At 43.4% G+C, this 18801-nt stretch overlaps 1 protein-coding gene across 10 annotated transcripts in view; it reads left to right on the top strand.

Annotated features, from left to right (window-relative positions):
• Window positions 1–18566, top strand: part of NMNAT3 (nicotinamide nucleotide adenylyltransferase 3) — a 97094-nt gene extending 78528 nt beyond the window's left edge. For 7 of the 10 annotated variants that reach the window (XM_074312925.1, XM_019747488.2, XM_019747482.2 and 4 more), the window contains 3 exons: window positions 4812–4995; window positions 11474–11556; window positions 17377–18566. In XM_074312925.1, the coding sequence (XP_074169026.1) occupies window positions 4814–4995; window positions 11474–11556; window positions 17377–17810 (699 nt within the window). In that variant the 5' untranslated portion in view covers window positions 4812–4813 and the 3' untranslated portion in view covers window positions 17811–18566. The other 3 variants (XM_074312927.1, XM_074312928.1, XM_074312926.1) reach the window with 3 other exon arrangements.
• Window positions 18567–18801: the final 235 nt, after the last annotated feature.

Here is an 18801-nt window from a genome sequence, read left to right as displayed (position 1 = left end):
CAGAAAGATAACCAAATATCTCAATATGTTTGGTAATGAAGAAAAATACTTCTAAATAACTCATGGATAAAAAAAAGATATAATAATGGAAATCAGAAAATATTTTGAACTGAGTGATTATGAAAACACAACATATCAAAATTTGTGGGATGCAAGTAAAGGCGTACGAAGAGGAGAATTTTGTAGCCTGAACTGTGTATGTCAGAAAATATGACAAACCACAAATTAGTCAGCTGAGCATCCATCACAAGAAGTTAGAAAAAGAATAACAAAATAACAGCAAGGAAGTAGAAGGATAGAATTAATAAAATAAGAACGGAAATTGATAAAATGGAAAGATGATTCTTTAAAAAGACTAATAAAATAATAAACCTCTCTCAAGATTGAGCAAGGAAAAAGAATGGAAACACAACCAACATTAGGAATGAAAAGGACATCACTACAGATGGGGTTGACACTAAACAGATAAGATAATATTGTGAACAAACTTATGTCAGTAAATTTCAAAAATTAGACATAATGGATAAAATCCTAGAAAAATGTTACAAAAATTATAATGAAGAAATAAAAATATGAATCATTTTACAACCATTAAAGAAATTAAATCAGTAGTCAAAACTTTTCACACAAATCAAACTGCAGCCTCATAAGACTTTACTGGTAAGTTCTACCAAATACTTAAGAAAAAAAAAGTGTTATTTCAATCATACACAAGCTCTTTTAGAACACAGAAAAAGAGAGAGCTCCCCAACATTTTTTATGAGGCTAGCATAACCTTGATATCAAAACCTGATTAGGACAATAAGAGAACAGAAAATTATAGGCCTCTTTCACTTCCTAAAAAGAAAAAATTAGCAAAATAAATCTATACACTAAAAAGACAGTATATCTTGACCAAATCGAGTTTATCTCCAGAATGCAATGTAAAAGATTAGAAAGTTAATCAATGCAATCCACTACATTAAGTGACTAAACAAGAAAAATCACACAATCATTTCAAGGGTTGCAGAAAAAATATTTGATAAAATTCACTTACGACAAAAGCTTTTAAACTAGGAATAGCTGGAAATGTCTCTTAAAGTAAAATATTTGACAGGATAGACCAGGCTAGACTGCAATAACAAAAACAAATCTCCCAATTTCAGGAGCTTAACACATAAAGTTTATCTCTCATGAGATAAATGTAGGTTCAGAAGATCTACAGGTCAGTTCCCTTCCAAGCTGTGTCTCAGGGACCCTAGTAGGCCCCATCTATGGCTTTGCTATCGTAGTTACAGTTTTCAGACTCACTATAAGAAAATTGGAGGGTCATGTAGGAGTTTTTATGGCCAAGACTAGATGGGGTATACATCACTTCCACCCACATCCCTTTCCACCCACATCCCATTGACTATAACTCCGTAAATTAACATTAAACCCAACTTAATTTCAAGAGGAACAGAAATATTACCTTCCTATGTGCCCAGAAAAAGTAAAAATAATAATGGGTCTTACTGAACACACTACATTGTCTCAGCCACACCTGAAAAAGAGTATCAACTGAAAAAGAAAACTTGCAGCAAGCTCCATAAGTACTAACGAAACTTAAAATCTTTTCCTGATCATGGGAATAAGACAAGGGTGGCTGCTAACACCATTCTCTATTCAGCATTACGTTATCGGTCTTAAATGATGCCACAAGAAAAATAAAAGGTGTAAGGATTGGAAATGAGTCAGCAAAATGGTCAGTATTTTCAGGTGTTTTTATTTTGGACATAGAAGATTCAAAAGACTCTGCAGATAAATGATTAGAATTAATACGAGAGTTTAGCAAGTTTACTAGATATACATTCAAGATACCTAAATCAATTATATTTCTATATATCAGCCACAAACAGAAAAAAGGATTGTTTTAAAAATGCCATTTATAGTGGCATCCAAAAAAATCAAGTATCTAGGAATAAGCCTTACAAAAGACATGTAAGTGCTCTACAAGAAAATTGATAAAACGTTAGAGACCTTTCAGAAGACCTGAATAAATGGAAAGATGTACCACGCATGTGGACCGGAAGGCTCAATATTGTAAAGATATCAGTTCTCCCTAAGTTGAATTGTACATTCAATTCAATTCCTATCAAAATTTCAACAGGTTTTTTGGGTTGTAGATGGGGGATTCATTTTTGTGGAACTGGACAAGTTCTTTCGAAAATTTCTATGGGAAACTCAAAAAGTCAAGAATTACCAAGACACTGTTGAAGAAGACAAGGTGGGAGAATTTGCTTAATCAGATCTCAAGATGTAAAATAAAGCTACATTAAGCGAAGCAGTGTGACACTGCACCAGGACAGACAAATCGAGCAACAGTTCAGAACAGAGAGTAGAGAAACAAGCCCATGCACAGGTGGACACTTGACCTTCGACACAGGTGGCAGGGCACAGCAGTGGGATGGAGGGGGCCTTTTTGGTAAATGTTGCTGGAGTAATTGACTGTCCAAGTGGAAAATAACTTAGTAGGACTCACATCATGCACAAAGACCCAAATGTGAAAAACAAAATGATAAACCTTTGATGAACTAATATAGGAAAATGTCTTTATAATGCAAAATGCACTAACCATAAAGGAAAAAACTAATAACCCAACTACATTAAAATTAAGAACTTTTGTTTTCAGAAAGATTCTATAGAATTGTACCCTTGAAACCTATGTAATTTTACTAACCATTGTCCCCCCAATAAATTTAAAAATAATAAAAATAAAGAGTCTATAAAAAGAACAATAAGACAAGCCATAAAGTGAGAGAAGATATTTATGACATATATAACCAACCAACAAAGGGCTGCTACATAGAATATATGAAGTATTCTACAAATCAATTGATTAAAAGGCAGACAACCCAAAATACGGGCAAAAGATTTGAACAGGCACTCACAAAAAATTAACCTTGAATGTTTAATAATATATACAAATTAATGTTCAGCCTCACTAGTAAGCAGGAAAACAAACAAAACCACAATGAGGGGTGGCCAGTTAGCTCAGTTGGTTAGAGTGCGGTGCTCTTAAGAAGGTTGCCGGTTCAATCCCCACTTGGGCCACTGTGAGCTGCGCCCTCCACAACTAGATTGAAACAGCTATTTGACTTAGAGCTGATGGGTCCTGGAAAAACACACGTAAATAAATGAAAGTTTAACACACACACACACACACACAATGAGATATAACTACACCTGTATCAAATTGGGAAAACCCTGAGAATATCCCCATATGTCATGGTGTGGAGAAAATGAAACTCATACATCGCTGGTTGGAGGGACATTAGCTACAACCACTATAGAAAACTTTTGAACATCATCTAGTAAAGCCGCAAACACACCTACCATGTGACGCAGCAGTTCCACTCTTAAGTATATATCCTAAGAAACGTGGGCGTATATTCATAGGGGGATTTGTGAGAGGATTTTCTTAGCAGCTTTATTCGTACTTGTCTAAAGCCAGAATCCAACCAAATCCATCAACAGTAAAATAGATCAATTATTTGGTATATGATCGTGCAATGGAATGTTATACAGCAATATAACTGGTGGTTCTACATGAATTTTACTTACATAAAGTGAAAAAGAATTAACAAAAGAATACATTCAATGTGATTCCATTTATAAAAGTTTCAGAAGCAGGCAAAATGGATCTATGTTTTTTAAAGCCTGCTTAAATACATGAAATACATTTATTCATAAAATGTTAATAATAAAGGAAATGCTATAAAGGAAAGCAAGAGAATTAATATTATAAAAGTAAGACTAGTCAGAGTGGGGTTGTGATAGGGAACTTCTGGTGTGCCACAAAGCGTTCTGTATATTAACTTACTTAACGATTACAGCAGGATATACTTTATAACTCTCCGTCAAACCATATGTGTTTTATGCCCTTTTATGTGCATGTTATAGTTTACAATACAATTTTTAAAAAATATATACTCAATCAAAATATTATCTCACTACGTAAACATTATCTTTACCACAAGGTCCTACCAAGCAGGTATTATCCCATTTTACAGACAGGAAAACTGAAATTCAAATGGCTAAGTATTTTAGTTTTTCGAATAGCTTAGTAATTTCCTGAAGGCGTCCTAGCGTGGTGGAGCTGGGCTCCCACCCGAGGCTCTTTGAGTGGCGTTCATACTCTTTACATGATGGTTTTCTGTAGCTTCTACAATGTCGCCGTAACTCAAACTTAAAATGCCCATTCTCCAGGCCCTGAGCCATACAGCATCGCTAATCAGCACAGCCCATGCCTCTCTGTTCCAAAGTAAGCATTCCCATTCCCGTAGCAGCACATTCCTCCGCCGCCAATGGTGGGTCTGTGCAGTCAGTTTTCTTCCATCACGCACACACCTGATTCATGCTAAATCCCGTCCCTTCATCTTTGATCCACAAGATCTATTGTTTGACTAAGAAACTATATGTGACTATTGTCCCATTCGTGATTAGAGAGTGAGAGCACATCTGTTAAGTCCCACACAGGGGAAGGCGTGGTGTTCCTCCACCCTACTCTGACCTGAACTGTCCACATTGCTATCTGGGAGTCTTGTCTGGCTCCACCCTCACAGCCTTCCTCTCCGAAGTATTACTCGGGGTTGTAGAAGGCTCTGGAGGAGAAGCACATGGTCCCTGAGGTGGGCCTTTACCCTGGCCTAAGGGAGCTTGCCACCCAGGAGAGAATGCCAAGGTCTGTTCCCAGCCAGGATGAGGCATGGGAATTTTTAGCCCCTGCCTGAATTCAGGCTGCCAGGTGGCGAGCATTTGTCCGTGCAACACCACTGCTCTCTCTCGCCTAGGAATGTACCAGGTGGTCCAGGGGATCATCTCTCCTGTCAATGACAAGTACAGGAAGAAAGACCTCGCGGCTGCCCAGCACCGCGTCGCCATGGTCCGGCTGGCGCTGCAGACGTCCGACTGGATCCGAGTCGACCCCTGGGAGAGTGAGCAGGCGCAGTGGATGGAGACAGTAAAGGTGCTGAGGTAACAGTGCACATGCTTTTGTGTGATGACCAGGGCCTGATGACCAGGGCCAGGGTCTGCAGAGCCCCGGGGTGAAAAGTAGGGATAGAGTGTGCAGTGGGGCTTCAGCCAGGCCTTCTCAGCCAAAATCCAAGAAGTGCCTCACCTTAGAGGGAGAAAGACCCACAGACTCACATTCCCAGAGAGGTCCTGAGTAAAGAAAACCACAAACCGCTGCCCTCAGATGCGCTTTGTGGAAACGCCCAGTCTTATTTCAAAAATCAAGAAAGTTATGAAACAGGGGCCAAGGGTCTCACAGCCTCAAAGGACTGAGAGCCCCGAATCGGGCCACCTTGTGGCTTTTATTGATGTACACACAAGGAAGTAGCATTGCTTTCTCCACGGTCTGTGAGTCTCATACATCATACCAGAAAACTGGTTCAAACTAATCACCCTTGCCTGCAAACAGCCGGAATCAAAAGTCCCATGATGTCTTAATAATTGTAGTATGTGCCTCCCCAGGGAAAAAAACCTTTATGCTGAAACTTATTGATAAGCATGGAAGGAGAACTGATGTTATCACATCATTGACTCACTTCCCAAGCAGTTGTGGGAATGAATGCAGCCACATAGCCAGAAGCTTTCCTTAGCCGGGGGAGGGTGGGGGGGCTGTGCCCACCTCTATTGACCCCGTGAGTTCTTCTGGTGGTCCCCACGCAGCTGTGCCTGGCTTGGGTTACTCCCCCCCATGGGGAATCTTACCCGTCATTGGCTGACCAGCCATCCTTTGGGGCCAAACAGGGAGACATAAGGTGTAAGCACACAGGTGAAGCAAAGTCCCTGAAAGGATCCGTCTCACAGACTCTCCTTTCTTTAGACAGACGCTTAGGCTGCTGCGGGACAACAGCGGGGCAGTGAAAAGGAGAGGAGTTTGGGTCAGGCATCAGTGTGGACCATTTCTGGTGAACTCCATGGACTTAAATGAGTTCACTAAACTTTATTACCATTAATTTCTATGTTAGTGAAATAGACATATCACTCCTTTCTTCAAAGTTTAGATAATTGTGTGAGATAGTTTGTGTTGAAGTACTCTATTATTAAACATACTAGACAATTGATAGATGACATTATCTGAAGGAAACCGTGGGAGCTAAGGTATAAATACAGGAGACATTCCTAAAATAGTAATCCAGAGTGGCTAGAAAGAGTGGGTTGGTGTAGTCGTATGTGTTTTTGTGCACTTTTGTAACATGATGGGTTTTTTTTATTTTTATTTTTAATAAATTTTATTGGGGAATATTGGGGAACAGTGTGTTTCTCTAGGGTCCGTGGGCTCCAAGTCATTGTCCTTCAATCTAGTTGTGGAGGGTGCAGCTCAGCTCCAAGTCCAGTCACCGTTTTCAATCTTTTAGTTGCAGGGGGCGCAGCCCACCATCTCACGCGGGAATTGTACCGGCAACCTTGTTGTTGAGAGCCCGCGCTCTAACCAACTGAGCCATCCGGCCGCCTCTCTGGTAGCTCAGCGGCAGCTCATTGTCTTCAATCTAGTTGTGGAGGGTGCAGCTCACTGGCCGATGTAGGAATTGAACCGGCAACCCTGTTGTTCAGAGCTCATGCTCTAACCAACTGAGCCATCCGGCCGCCCAGACATGATGGTTTTCGAGCATTTTGTTTGAGAGAGTAAGTTGGGAGTAGGTTCTGGCAGCTGATACTTCAAATTTTCTGAGAAGAAAATCTGGCTCCACTGTCACCACTTAGTAGCCCTGTGACTTGAGGCATTTGACTTAACGTCTCTGAGACACATTTCTCACTTGCGAGACAGGGACAATACAACCTAATGAGGATTTTAAAGATGTAAATGACTTTTCTGACAGAAGCACATAAGAATATTCAGTAAATGGGACCTTATTATCGTAATTCAGTAGATTGAAAACTGCATCTACATAATAAGCCATCTTTTCTAATTATACAAATCCTGGGTTCTATAAATCTAGAGTTTAAAACAGAAAAGAACTATGAATCTAGAAATAGTTACACGGGATTTATTTTTTTTTCCTTTTGGAATTGCTGTTAGCATTCAACATAAGTAATTTGCTGTTTATAAGCCCTGACAAGTCCTGCATGTTAGAACCATAGGTCACTGACTTATGGTGGGAAACAGTACTGGGAGTTTGCTAGAGAAGTAGGAAGTCCCACCTGTCCTGGCTGTCCGGGATTGTGAGGGGGGCCTGCCTCATCCCTAATGACAGCCAGCTCTGCTGGAAGGAATTGCAAATTGTGGACTGCATTTTTTAATCTATTGGGAAGCACAAGGGACAAGTCAGATAATTGGCAGCCCTGTTCATAATCTCTTTTGGTTTTCGTTTTTCACTTATCTTCAAAGTAACTTGGGAGAAAAATGTTTACATTTTTAGTAAAGGTAAACATTTAGTTACGTATCCTGGTTCTTATTATTTTCTTTTTACTGGGGAAAGAACCAGCTGGAAGCATTCAGCAGTGACAGTGTTACTTCCGAAACTCTTGCCAAATTAAAAGGAGAGCAAATATGAAATGATTGTTAAGAGATATGCGCTCTCTTTTTTTTAACATAAGGAATAAATTTACACCTGGATCATCCTTTCAGAATAAGCCATATCGTCAGCTCGCATATATCTAGGCTAACAGAGGAGAATAGAAACAAAACAATAGATAATCCAACAAGTCATTTAGCTTTAATATGTAGTCAGAAACAGCCCGCCACTGTCCTCCACCATGCTGTAGAGTACGGCCCAGGGCTCAGGTTTTGGAGCCCAGTTTACTACTAGCTAAGTGACTTGCTCTAAGTGAGTTAGACTCTCTGAGCCTCAATTCCTCACCTAGTAAAATGGGATGATACCACCTACTTTACTAGGGTACTGCGTGAATTAAATGAGGTGGTGTAGGCAAAATACCGGGTTTGTGGTAGGTGTTTAATAATGTTAGCTACCTTCCCTGCATCCTAGCACTAGCCCATAACTTATCCTCAAAACAGATAAGCTATTCCCAGATAAATAGGAACTGACTACACTACTGCATAATATTATTAGTGCTTCTGCTGCAAAATGCAGGCATGAGCTAAGATTTTACTTAACACATGTTTTCTTTTTTTCTTTTTTTACTATATCCTTGCGTTCAGTGCTTCTTAGCCCTGGTTGCACATTGAATCACCTAAGGAGCTTTCAAAAGTATCGAAGCCTGAGACTTACCCTAGAGACTGAGATGTCACTAGTCTGGGTGGGGGGCGTCAGGATTTTTAAGAGCTCCCTGGGGATTTTAACCTGTGGCCAGGATTGAGGCCACAGCCTCCGTCTCTAAGTATGTGATCAGGCTTTTGATTAGTACCGAGTTCCATCCAAACCAGTGGTCTCAACTCTGGTTGTAGGAATCACCTGGGAAGCTTCTTTTTTAAAGAAAAAGCATGCTCAAACACCCCCCCCCCCCAAGATTATGATTTGTCTGGGGTGAGGTCTAGTCATGGGTAATTTTTAAAAGGTCCCCAAATGATTTATTTTGTGCAGCCAAGGTTGAGAATCACTGATACAAATAGTCAAGACCATTTTATCAGATAGCTGGTTAAGATCTTTTTTTCCCACTATTTAGAGAAAGCTTCATCTCCAAAGCGTATTCATTGCATTGGAAAATTTGTTTGACTACCAATGCTTTCCTAAAACTACCAGAAGCACTTTTTTCTTTAAGATTGAAAATCTGGTTAAAATTTTAAAGACAGGTGATTTTAAAAACATGGTAGAAATCTACCCCACCCTTTGTATCTTCTCCATAGAGTCAAGAGTGAATTTACATCATAGTGACAGAGACAAATGTCACTAGGAAGTAAACTCATTGTGGGACTTATTGAGGATTCTTTTTCTCTTTACCAGGTTGCTTATTTTTACTCTAAATTTTAAAAAATCTAGGTCAGCTTTCATGCGTTTAGGGCATTCGATAACTTACCTCACCGGCCTTTTCCCCATTGTGTGGGGTGAGGGCCTTGGTGACAGTGCCACTTGATGTGGCCCATCCTCATCATCTCATGTACCCCTTTGCAAACATGATCTCATGTTGTCCTCACTTTACAGATGAAGAAACTGAGGCTCAGGGAGGCTAAGTTAACCACAGTCATGACAACAAACAAGCAAGTGGTGGAGCCCCAGTCTGTTTGACTCTGAAGCCGTGCTCATGGCCGTCTTCAAAACCAGGGACCTCCAGGTAGAAACACGGAATGGCTGACTTTGCTCCTGCCACAGTGAACCTCTGATCGTGCGTCCCCGGAGACCCGTGGTGCTGCTGAGGACACAGAGAACATGCTCCCAGGGTCAGTCCTCAGGCCCAGGGCTGGGCACACCACGCTCCACTCAGGCAGGCAGGAAGAGGAAGTCATGGCCACTGCCCCACAGAGGCAGTGGAGGTCTGTGAGGAAGAGGCATTCAGCACTGAAAGTAAGCATTTGAACACCAGGGTTCAGAGATCCAGCTAATATTCTAAGTAGGGTCAACTTGAACCGGGAGCTTCAAGGTAAGTAAAATAAAATGACAGTCACCACTTTTTATTGACCACCTACTATGTGGACCAGGCGCTTTCACATATGAACTATCTAGTCAGCTCCCTAACTCTGAGAAGTAGGTGGGATTAGTCTCATTTTACAGATGAGGAAATGGAGGCTCTGGAAGGATCAGTAACACACTTAGAGTCCTACAGTTAGAGAGTGGAGTGGAGATGCAGACCTACTTCAGTCTGATGTGAGATTCCATACTAACCCAGGAGTGAATCCTCAGAAACGAAGTTTACCAAAAGCAAAGCAGTAAGACAATATGGAAACACAGCTAGTCCGTAAGATGACTTGGCTGAGTCTCTGAGATCATCAGGAAGGACTTTGGACCAGAATTAAATGTATTTATTCATCCACTCCTTCCATCATTCCTGAATTCAGCCGACTGTAGGTAAGCAGGTCCTAGGTGTTAAGACAATAAAGATGGATTGGATGAGTTCACAGTCTGGTGGGGAAGCTAGACTAGGAGCAGTTTTAATAATAACAGCTGATGTTTATCGGGCACTTTCTGTGGATGGGCCAGGCTGAGCTCTTCGCTGAATCCTCACAACAGCTCTCTGGGGTAGATACTGTCATTAGCACCACCACCCATCCCCCGCCGCCCCATTCTACAGATGAGGAAACTGGAGGCAGATTGCTTAAGGAACCCACCAAGATCTCACAGCTACAAGCTGGCACCAGAATTTCAACCCAGGCAGTCTAACTGGTTTGACTGCCTGAGCCTTCCCCCAGTAATAACAGCATCGAGCCACTTCTCCAGCATTTGGCAGGGTAAAAGCACTTCCTCCTGCGTGGTCTCGTGATACTGATGGAAATAAGGCCAGTATGAACTTTCATGAGCAATTAACAGACAAGGTCGGTGAAGCTCTGAGCGTGTTAGTGACCCATCCAGGTTCATATAAGCAGGAGAACCTAAACTTGAACTCACCAACTCTGGCTGCAGAGCACCTGCTTTTACCATTAGGCACTGCTCCCTCCCCACTCCAGTGCCTGTAAATGCGTAATACAGTGGGTAGAAGATACAGGATCAAATTGATATGACATAGTGATGACCTGTGTTTGATTTTAAAAAAAAGAAGAAGATACAGGTATCTCTTGAGTTGCAGAGGATAAAAGGCTGAGAGAGCCGCACATGCCAAATTGGTGCCAGTCTGATCACATTTGAAATGCTAACACGTAATGAGATTTGCTCTGTGCTGCACACTGTTCAGTGCACTTTGCGTGGACGGCTCCTTTAATCTTCATAACTACATCGGAGGCAGGCTCTGTTATTATTCCTTGATTTGCAGGTGCTCAATCATCCCCACAGAGACCTGAAACCACTGGCCCAGGGTCACACAGCCTCCCTGTGGGGGAGCTGGGATTCAACCCACGCAGCCGGGCTCCCAGCCAGACCCTTCGCGGTCTCCCTCTGGCGTCCTCAGATGCTGCCTTCCCTTAAGAGTGAGCATCTCTTTCGAGAGCCGGCTGTGCGCCAGGCACTGTGCCCCTGCTTACTGGGTCGTAGCTCATGTGCCTTCACAAGAGTCTAAAAAGTCAGCGCTATTATCCTGGCTTTACAAATGAAAATTTGTATCTTGAACTCAGGTCTGTCTGACTCTAATAACCCATGTCTTTATTCCCTACTCAACTTTTTAAAAAGTGAGATAATTGAAAGATAATGTGGAAAAGGAGCGGAAATATGCTCCTTTCACCCAGGGCTCACAGAAGGCAGTGAACTGTTTGGAGAGGGCGCTCTGTGAGGACCCCATGGCGTCTGCTTTCTGTCCCAGCTCCTGGCACAGGGCCTGGCACTTAGTAGGCCCTCAGCAAATGTTTGTAGAATGAGTTACCTTAAATGGACGAAAGCAAGCTGAGACTTAAAATCCGAGCCCCTCGGTCGCTTGGGAATTTGGATGTTTAATAGGCACTCTGAGCCGTATGTTTACAACGCAGGCATCACCACAGTGAGCTGCTCAGCTCTCTGTCCCAGACAGAAGGCCCGGACCACAGCGGGAGTGTCTCCCTGGAGCGTGCAGGTAGGTGCTGACCCCCTTGTGAGTGGGAGGGAGCTCTGACAGGAGTCACTACCCTCTGGGCACAGGGAAGAGTGTTAAAGGTGGCCTGATGGGGTCAGCTGCCCAGTGGGAAAGGTCTAATTAAACAATCCACCACCACCCTTCATACATTGTTATGCTAATTGGGGATTTTCTGCCACAAAGAAATTTGCTCTGTGATTTGTGCTTGTGATATGGATGACAGTCACAAAATGTGCCATTATAACCCTTAAACTGAGAGACTAACACTTACAGCAGTGTAACTCAGTGGTTTACTCAGAAGTGGAAACCTGTTTTAAAGACAATCTAAAGTTGATTTGGGTTATCCTTTCAGTGTGTAACCCTGGGTTTCTACCCTGTTCTCAACTCCTGGTGTGTGATGGAACCTTGTCAGCTGTGATTTCAAAGCACCTTCTCTCTAATGGCAGTCCTGGTATTGGGGGTCAAATGCATAGCCCCCTCCTGCAAATAAACAGGAGCACCCGGTGATGGGAGGGCAAGATGTGACACCAGTAGTGTCCCTGGTCCCACTGAGCCCAAATTCCAGCAGGTGCATCTGCTGGGTTTCCTGCTGTGCCCCTCTCAACTTTGGTTGGTGGACACTTTCCGGATCAGAAGGTGTTGGGAATGTCACGGGAAATCTAAAATGATTTCTTTACTGCAGGACTTTTCAGAACCTATATTCTGTTCATGTGCATCGTGACTCTAGAAGAAAAGGAAATAATAGTCATTTTTGCGTTTTAATCATGGAACTCTTTTTAATAGTATTTCTGAGAACCAGTGTTCCCCAGAACACAAATTGGGAAACACTCTTCTGAAAGGACTGGAAAATGCCACCAGGCCCTAAAGGTTTCATGCAACATTCCCCAAATCTTGGATCGCTCACAGCAGAATCACCTGTGACACTTGTTAAAAACACTAATTCCCAGGCCACACCCCACACCTCCTGAGTGGGAATGAGGCTTGGGAATTTGGATGTTTAATAGGCACTCTGGGATGAGCTTTATAGCCAGTTGGGGGAACTGCACACTGGAGTAGGAATCCAAAAAAGGTGTTACAGCCTCCTGTATAATCAGCTTCTCCAATGCTGATTACAGTCCTCCGGCCTCTGTCTGCCTCTCCTCCACTCGCTGCATGGGCTCATCTCCACTCTGCCCCAGTCATGAGCCCTGCACCGTGTTAGTTCTCAGCCTTCTGCCTCCTTTCTGAACCATCTCTGGCTCAGCAGTCACTCCTAATAGGGTTCTAAAGATACTCGCTGAGCACCCCGCTGGACCAGGCTCTGGGCTCAGGCTGAGTACAGAGACAGCTTGCCCCAGCCCCTGACCTGAGCTGGAAACAGGTGGTAATGGTGGTGAGTCCAGCATGGCCTGAAAGAGGAGACCCCTGCACCGACACTCATAGGGTTAGTAAGTTCTATGGGTTGGGGGCATTTCTGGGCAGAAGGGCAGGTGAGCAAGGCACAAAGGCAGGAAACAGCACAGGTGCTGGGGAATGCTGGAGCCTCCAGTGGGAGGCAGGGATGGGGGAGGGATACCACCCTCAGGTTCCCAGCTTCTCACACTTCACCTCTCTGCAGATGCTTCCAGAACCCCTGTCTGGCTCTTTACCTGGCCTGCCCCTCCTCCCCCTTCCCTTCTTGGCTTCCCTGTTGAAAACCTATCTGTTTTGGGACCCACCTTCCCCATGAAACCAGTCTCAGCTGCTTTCACTGAGATGGGCTCTCTCCCTCCCTCTGCCAAAGCTCATCCCACATTCTTTTCGGATTTATTTTTCTAGGGGCTACTAGCCTACTCTGGTCAGCGCAGTCATGTTGGGGTTTGTCCCTTACCCTCTTCCTGTCTGTCGTATTCATCTTGTTGCATGAAAAGTGGGCTTTTCAGTTTACCAAAATATATCAGGGACTTCAAAAATGTTATGCCCGTTGCTTGAGATAACCCCCTCCTAGGAATCCGGCTGAGGAAATAATTAGAAATCGGGACAAAGATTTATGCAGAAAGATGTTTATCACAGCAATTTTTGCTGTGATAAATGGCATAAAATAAAATGTTTAAACATAAAGGAATGTATAAGTAAATTATACTATATACATATGATGAAGAATCTACACAAAAGGTTTTCATGGTTTAGAGAAATGCTTATGAGGTAAGTGGGAAAAATCAGGATACAATGCTATATATAATCTCAAGTATATAAAAACATGTAACTATACTCTCACATCTACGTGCATGTCTAAATCGAGAGGAAGATTTTTTAAAATACACCAAAATATTGACGATTTTTGTAGGAAGCAGAATTATTATTGTTGCTGTTGTTGTTTTGTACTTTAAATACTTATATATTTTCCATGCATTCCATAATTGATGCCAATTTCATGTTTATAATCAGAAAAAAATACTAGAGCAATTTAAAAAAGGAAGATGAGGTTTTCCTCAACATAAGTTTGGCCTTTGATGATGTGGCTTGTACGTTACTAGTGAGATATTTCCAAAGGACCACTTTGTGTGCTATGTATTGTATTGTGAGCTGTTTTTCTCTGGAAATGCAAATTATAGGCTGAGCTCAGCATTTTCTGGCTGCCGGAGCCCTGCTTTGCTTCTCACTCCTGTGATTTGCGGTCCTCCTCGGCCTCTCCAGAGCCCTGTGGATTGCTTGCTGCGTTCTGGGCTACTTGGGTGTGACACTGGGGTGAAGGGTGCCTGGAACCTCTAACAGACCCAGTGTGTCTGTCTTTTGTGGAGGTGTCCCCGTCCTTGGCTAATGGGGCTGAGCACAGCTCAGGGACCTTCCGAGGACGCCCTTTCCATTTCACACTAACTTCCAAGGTGGCCTTGCCTGGCTAAGTTGGGTGCTGCCCTCTAGTTGCAATACCTGGCTTCATGGCTGGTGTCCTGTTAAGACCCAGAAGTCCCACACTCCCATGTCTGTCTGTGGCCCATGTGGCAGGGTCCATACCCTGTACAAAGCAGGAAACTCACCTAGCATTGCCTCCCTCACTTCGTTTCCATAACTTCCACAGGAGATTTTCTCATTCCCATTTTACAGCTCAGGAAGCAGGCCCGTCTGCTGTAACTATGCCTGCGTCCTAGAAGATCTAACCCAGGGCTGGCTGACCTCAGGGTTGGTGCTTTTTTTATATCAAAGAGGGCGACTGGACATTCAAAGAAAACGGTCCTGGTGGCACTTCTTCATATTCTATGTAAATAGCTGCTTCATCTGCTTTTCCAAGCCTGTGGCTATTCAAACAGAGCACACTGCCTAAAAATGACAGTGGACATCCTGTTTATGTCACTGTCACTTTTAAAATGAATCAAATTGGTGCCTTTATTCAGTACCTCAGACTTACGTACTTTGGACTTGGCCAGTCAGAGCCACTTGAGCTGAAGATTTGGTAGCAGTGATGGGAGTGGATCTGAAAGGGGTACGTGCAGGCCTCTGTGAGGCCTGCTGGCAGGGCTGCCCAGAGCTGGGGTCTGAGGCCCATGTTGCCGGAAGACAACGTGCCTTTGACGTGAGGAACAGGGACGGTAGGAGCACTTGTCCCCGGTAGGCAAAGTCTCGGAGTGAATCATTTTCTTTACTGTCATCATTAATGAATTAAACAGTATCTGATATTGAAGCTGATATGTGGAAATCATCCCCACAAAAATCCACCGGGAGAAGACGGGGGTGTCTTCTCTGTTCTCTAACCTTGTAAACTAGAGAGGGTGCCCCAGGCCTCAGGAGACCCTGACATTAAGTGTTCGTCATCTAACCTTCCCCATAGGAAGACCAGATAAAAACCACCAAATTGTTATGTTGTCTCACTACATTATTTTGCTATATTATAATGGTTTAATAAATAATTCAATCATTGAATAATTATCTTGCTATATTTCAGTGGTTGAATAAATAAGACATTAGAGTAAAACCTCACAGATGCAAAACAGTACAAGTCTACATATATGTTGTGAGCAACGGGATCAGCCCAAATTAGTGAAAATATGAGTTATTGAATAATTTTTAATGATTTTTAAAGGCCATGCATTTAGGAGATGCCCCATACGTGTTCAAAGGATGTGTGGATGAATGGATTGGTAGATAAGTAGGTGGGGGATTGGGAGGGTGGATGGGTGGATGGGTGGCTATCACGCTTACTCTGTTCCAAGCACAGTTTCGAGTACTTTACATTTGTAAGTTCAGTCTGAAATAATCCTATGGGATAAGTACTGTTCTATCCACATTCTACAGTCGAGGTCACTCAGCTATTGAATGGCAGAGCCAGGATTTGAATCGAAGGTGTCTGGTTCTTATAAATGTTTGAGTATCATTTCATTATACTAATACTATGCTGCTTGAGTGTTTGCAAAGTGTGTTTCTGTAATTACGTCTGCTGAGTAAATAAATCTAGTGCCCACCATTTCATCGATTGGGAAACTGAGGCCCAGAGAAGGAAGGATTTTGGCTCCAACTCCAGAGTAGCCTGTGCCCAACTGAGGCTGGAACTCAGACCTCCCCCATGACACCTCCAGTTTCTCACTTTCCATTCCAGAGCTGGTCTGGTGCTCCTTATTAAACTCATCTGTCTGGTCCATGTCCAGATTCCTTTGAAGGTTCCGGAATAGAGGAGCCGAAACATCAGGCTGTTCCCCAGCAGGTGCTGTCCCTGAAGCCCCACCCAGCTGAGGTTTCATGGTGACTGAGAGATGTCAGCGCTCTAGGAGCCCAGGTTTTGCTTTTTTACCAAGCTTGAATCCACCTCTAGAAGGACCAGAGATTCAGCTGGTTGCTTCTAACTTGGACTTGATTTTTCCTTTCCAGATTAGCCCATTCAAAAGGGACGTGAACGTGAACTGGTGCCAGGAAAACCCAGGAAGGGCTTCTCGATTCTGATGCATGTACAATTCCTGCCAGGGAGCGGCAGCAGGCAGCTGCAGAGCCTCTCAGTTACAAATGCCCCCACCTGGCGGCTGGCTGTCAGGTTTCAATGCTGACCACTCTGCCTAGAGGAGTGACCTCAGGCAAGTCGCTTGCCTCTCTGTGCCTCAGTTTCCCCCTCCGCAGAATGGGCGCAACAATAACACCTACCTCATGACGTTCTGAAGATGAAATGAGATTATGCACGTAATGCACTTTGCAGTTGTTCTCATAGTGAGCACCCGATAAATGTTAGGTCTTCTTTTATCATCACAATCACCCTTCTGTTAGAACAAATGCCAAGGAATTATCCACATTGATCAGGTGTTCTAGAGCTTTGTTTTATTGAAAACAGATGAAAAGGTCACTAGCGGGGAGTCTTAGAGACCTTTTGATTATCCAACAATCCTTTATAATTAACCTTTATGATGAGATCTTACTTATAAAAGTACCAGGAGTTAGGGCTGAAATAGATTTTGATAAGGGCAATGACTTAACCTGAAGCCCTAGTGTTTTACGAACCTTACCTTCTGTCAGCAGATGGGGTTCTGTGTACAGCACAGCCGTCTTTGGACCACTCTGCGATGGGATCTAGCAACCACAGACTTATGATAATAACACTAAAAATAAGACACTGGTTTGTATGACTTGGCACTTTGCCAATATAAGACAATATACTGATTTATTACTTACAATTGACCTGATTGAATTATTACTTGCAACTGTCTATTCCTGCAGTAGCTTCCGATTCATTTCCGTGCTTTTTCTTTTTAAGTCATGAACATACAGACATTGCGTTCCCAGTACATTCCAAAAGCATTTTGTGAAAATTTCAAATGGAATATGTTATCTTTACTGGCCATGACCCTTCGGTAACTTTGCTGGCATCCACCCTTGTTTTCCCAGCTGTGCCTGAACTAAAGCTCCTCTGTGGGGCAGATGTCCTGAAGACCTTCCAGACCCCCAACCTCTGGAAAGACGAGCACATCCAGGAAATAGTGGAGAAGTTCGGCGTGGTGTGTGTGGGCCGGGTGGGTCATGACGCAAAGGGGTACATCTCGGCCTCACCCATCCTGCAGAGGTACCAGCACAACATTCACCTGGCCAGGGAGCCTGTGCCGAACGAGATCAGCGCCACGTACATCAGGCAGGCCTTGGGCCAAGGGCGGAGCGTGAAGTACCTGCTCCCCGACGCAGTCATCAGCTACATCAAGGACCACAACCTCTATACCAGGGACAGTTCCTGGAAAGGCGAGAGCACCCAGCACAATGCCGGAGAGAGGAAAGCACCCAGAGCAATGCCGGAGACCAGCCACTCCTCCAAAGGAGAGGCCCGTTAAGGTCTTCGTTTTCCATGTTTTTTTCTTTTTGCATTGGTTTTATTTCAACAATGATTTTATTTCTGAAGAGTCTTCTATCCCAGAGAGAGACCCCTTCTTTGGGGAGGAGCAAGTGTCTGCATCACCAGGATAGACATTTATCAAAGAAGTTAGCATTGTGTGTCAGGTCATTAGGATGCGGCAAAAGCTCTCATGCCTGTGGGTGAAGAGGCCCTCGGACATGGTACGTGGTCATTGGGGGCTGTGCACCGAAGGCGGGTCTGCGCACCACAGGGACCCCTGACCGTCAGATCAGAATTGCCCACAATGCATTTCTTTGACAAGGGCCAGGTTCAGCGTGCTGGTCTTGACCCGAGAGACTTGACAGGATGCTAATTACCAAACGATGGGCTTCGTCAACGCCATGTTTCAAACAACATTATACTCATCAAAGAGTCAAACTTTTGGAAGCAGCACTTTGCTGATTTACATGGAATCTTCTGTTAAGAACCATGACCTGCCTGCTTCCTGGCCATTGACAAAATTTATCCTAAAATGTTTCTAAGGAGTGATCCTCCAACAGTATTTTTGATACAGCAGGTGTTTTTAACATAGTTCTTCTATAAATGCCAGGGCTCCTGATTTCCAGGTTTCTAAAACGGAGCTGAGGTAAGACAGATACCTCGACTGTTTTAGAGGACTTTTTGAATGTTTTGTGACGGCCCACCTGTTTGGGTATCGAAAAAGGGCTAAATAATAAATTGACATCAAAAAGTACTAATGAAAAGTTTCTCTTTTTTCTTCTTTTGTTATATTAATGCTGGATGTATCCGCTATTGCTCTTCTTTTTAGCGACTCCACGAAATTGGCTACGGAGCCAATCAAACTGGCATGAATTTAAAAGTTATGTTCCCAAGTATGAGCCATGGAGGAAGCCATTGCTTTTCAATACCATGCAAACAGTTCTCTAACCGGAAGCTCTGGGTAGATGGCCCTGTGTGAGTGGGCCCTC

Source organism: Rhinolophus sinicus, linkage group LG10 (genome assembly GCF_036562045.2).
Source record: "Rhinolophus sinicus isolate RSC01 linkage group LG10, ASM3656204v1, whole genome shotgun sequence".
NCBI classification, from domain to species: Eukaryota; Metazoa; Chordata; class Mammalia; order Chiroptera; family Rhinolophidae; genus Rhinolophus; species Rhinolophus sinicus.
The sequence above is the reverse complement of the archived record's forward strand: the minus strand, read 5'-3'. Positions and strand labels throughout refer to the sequence as shown.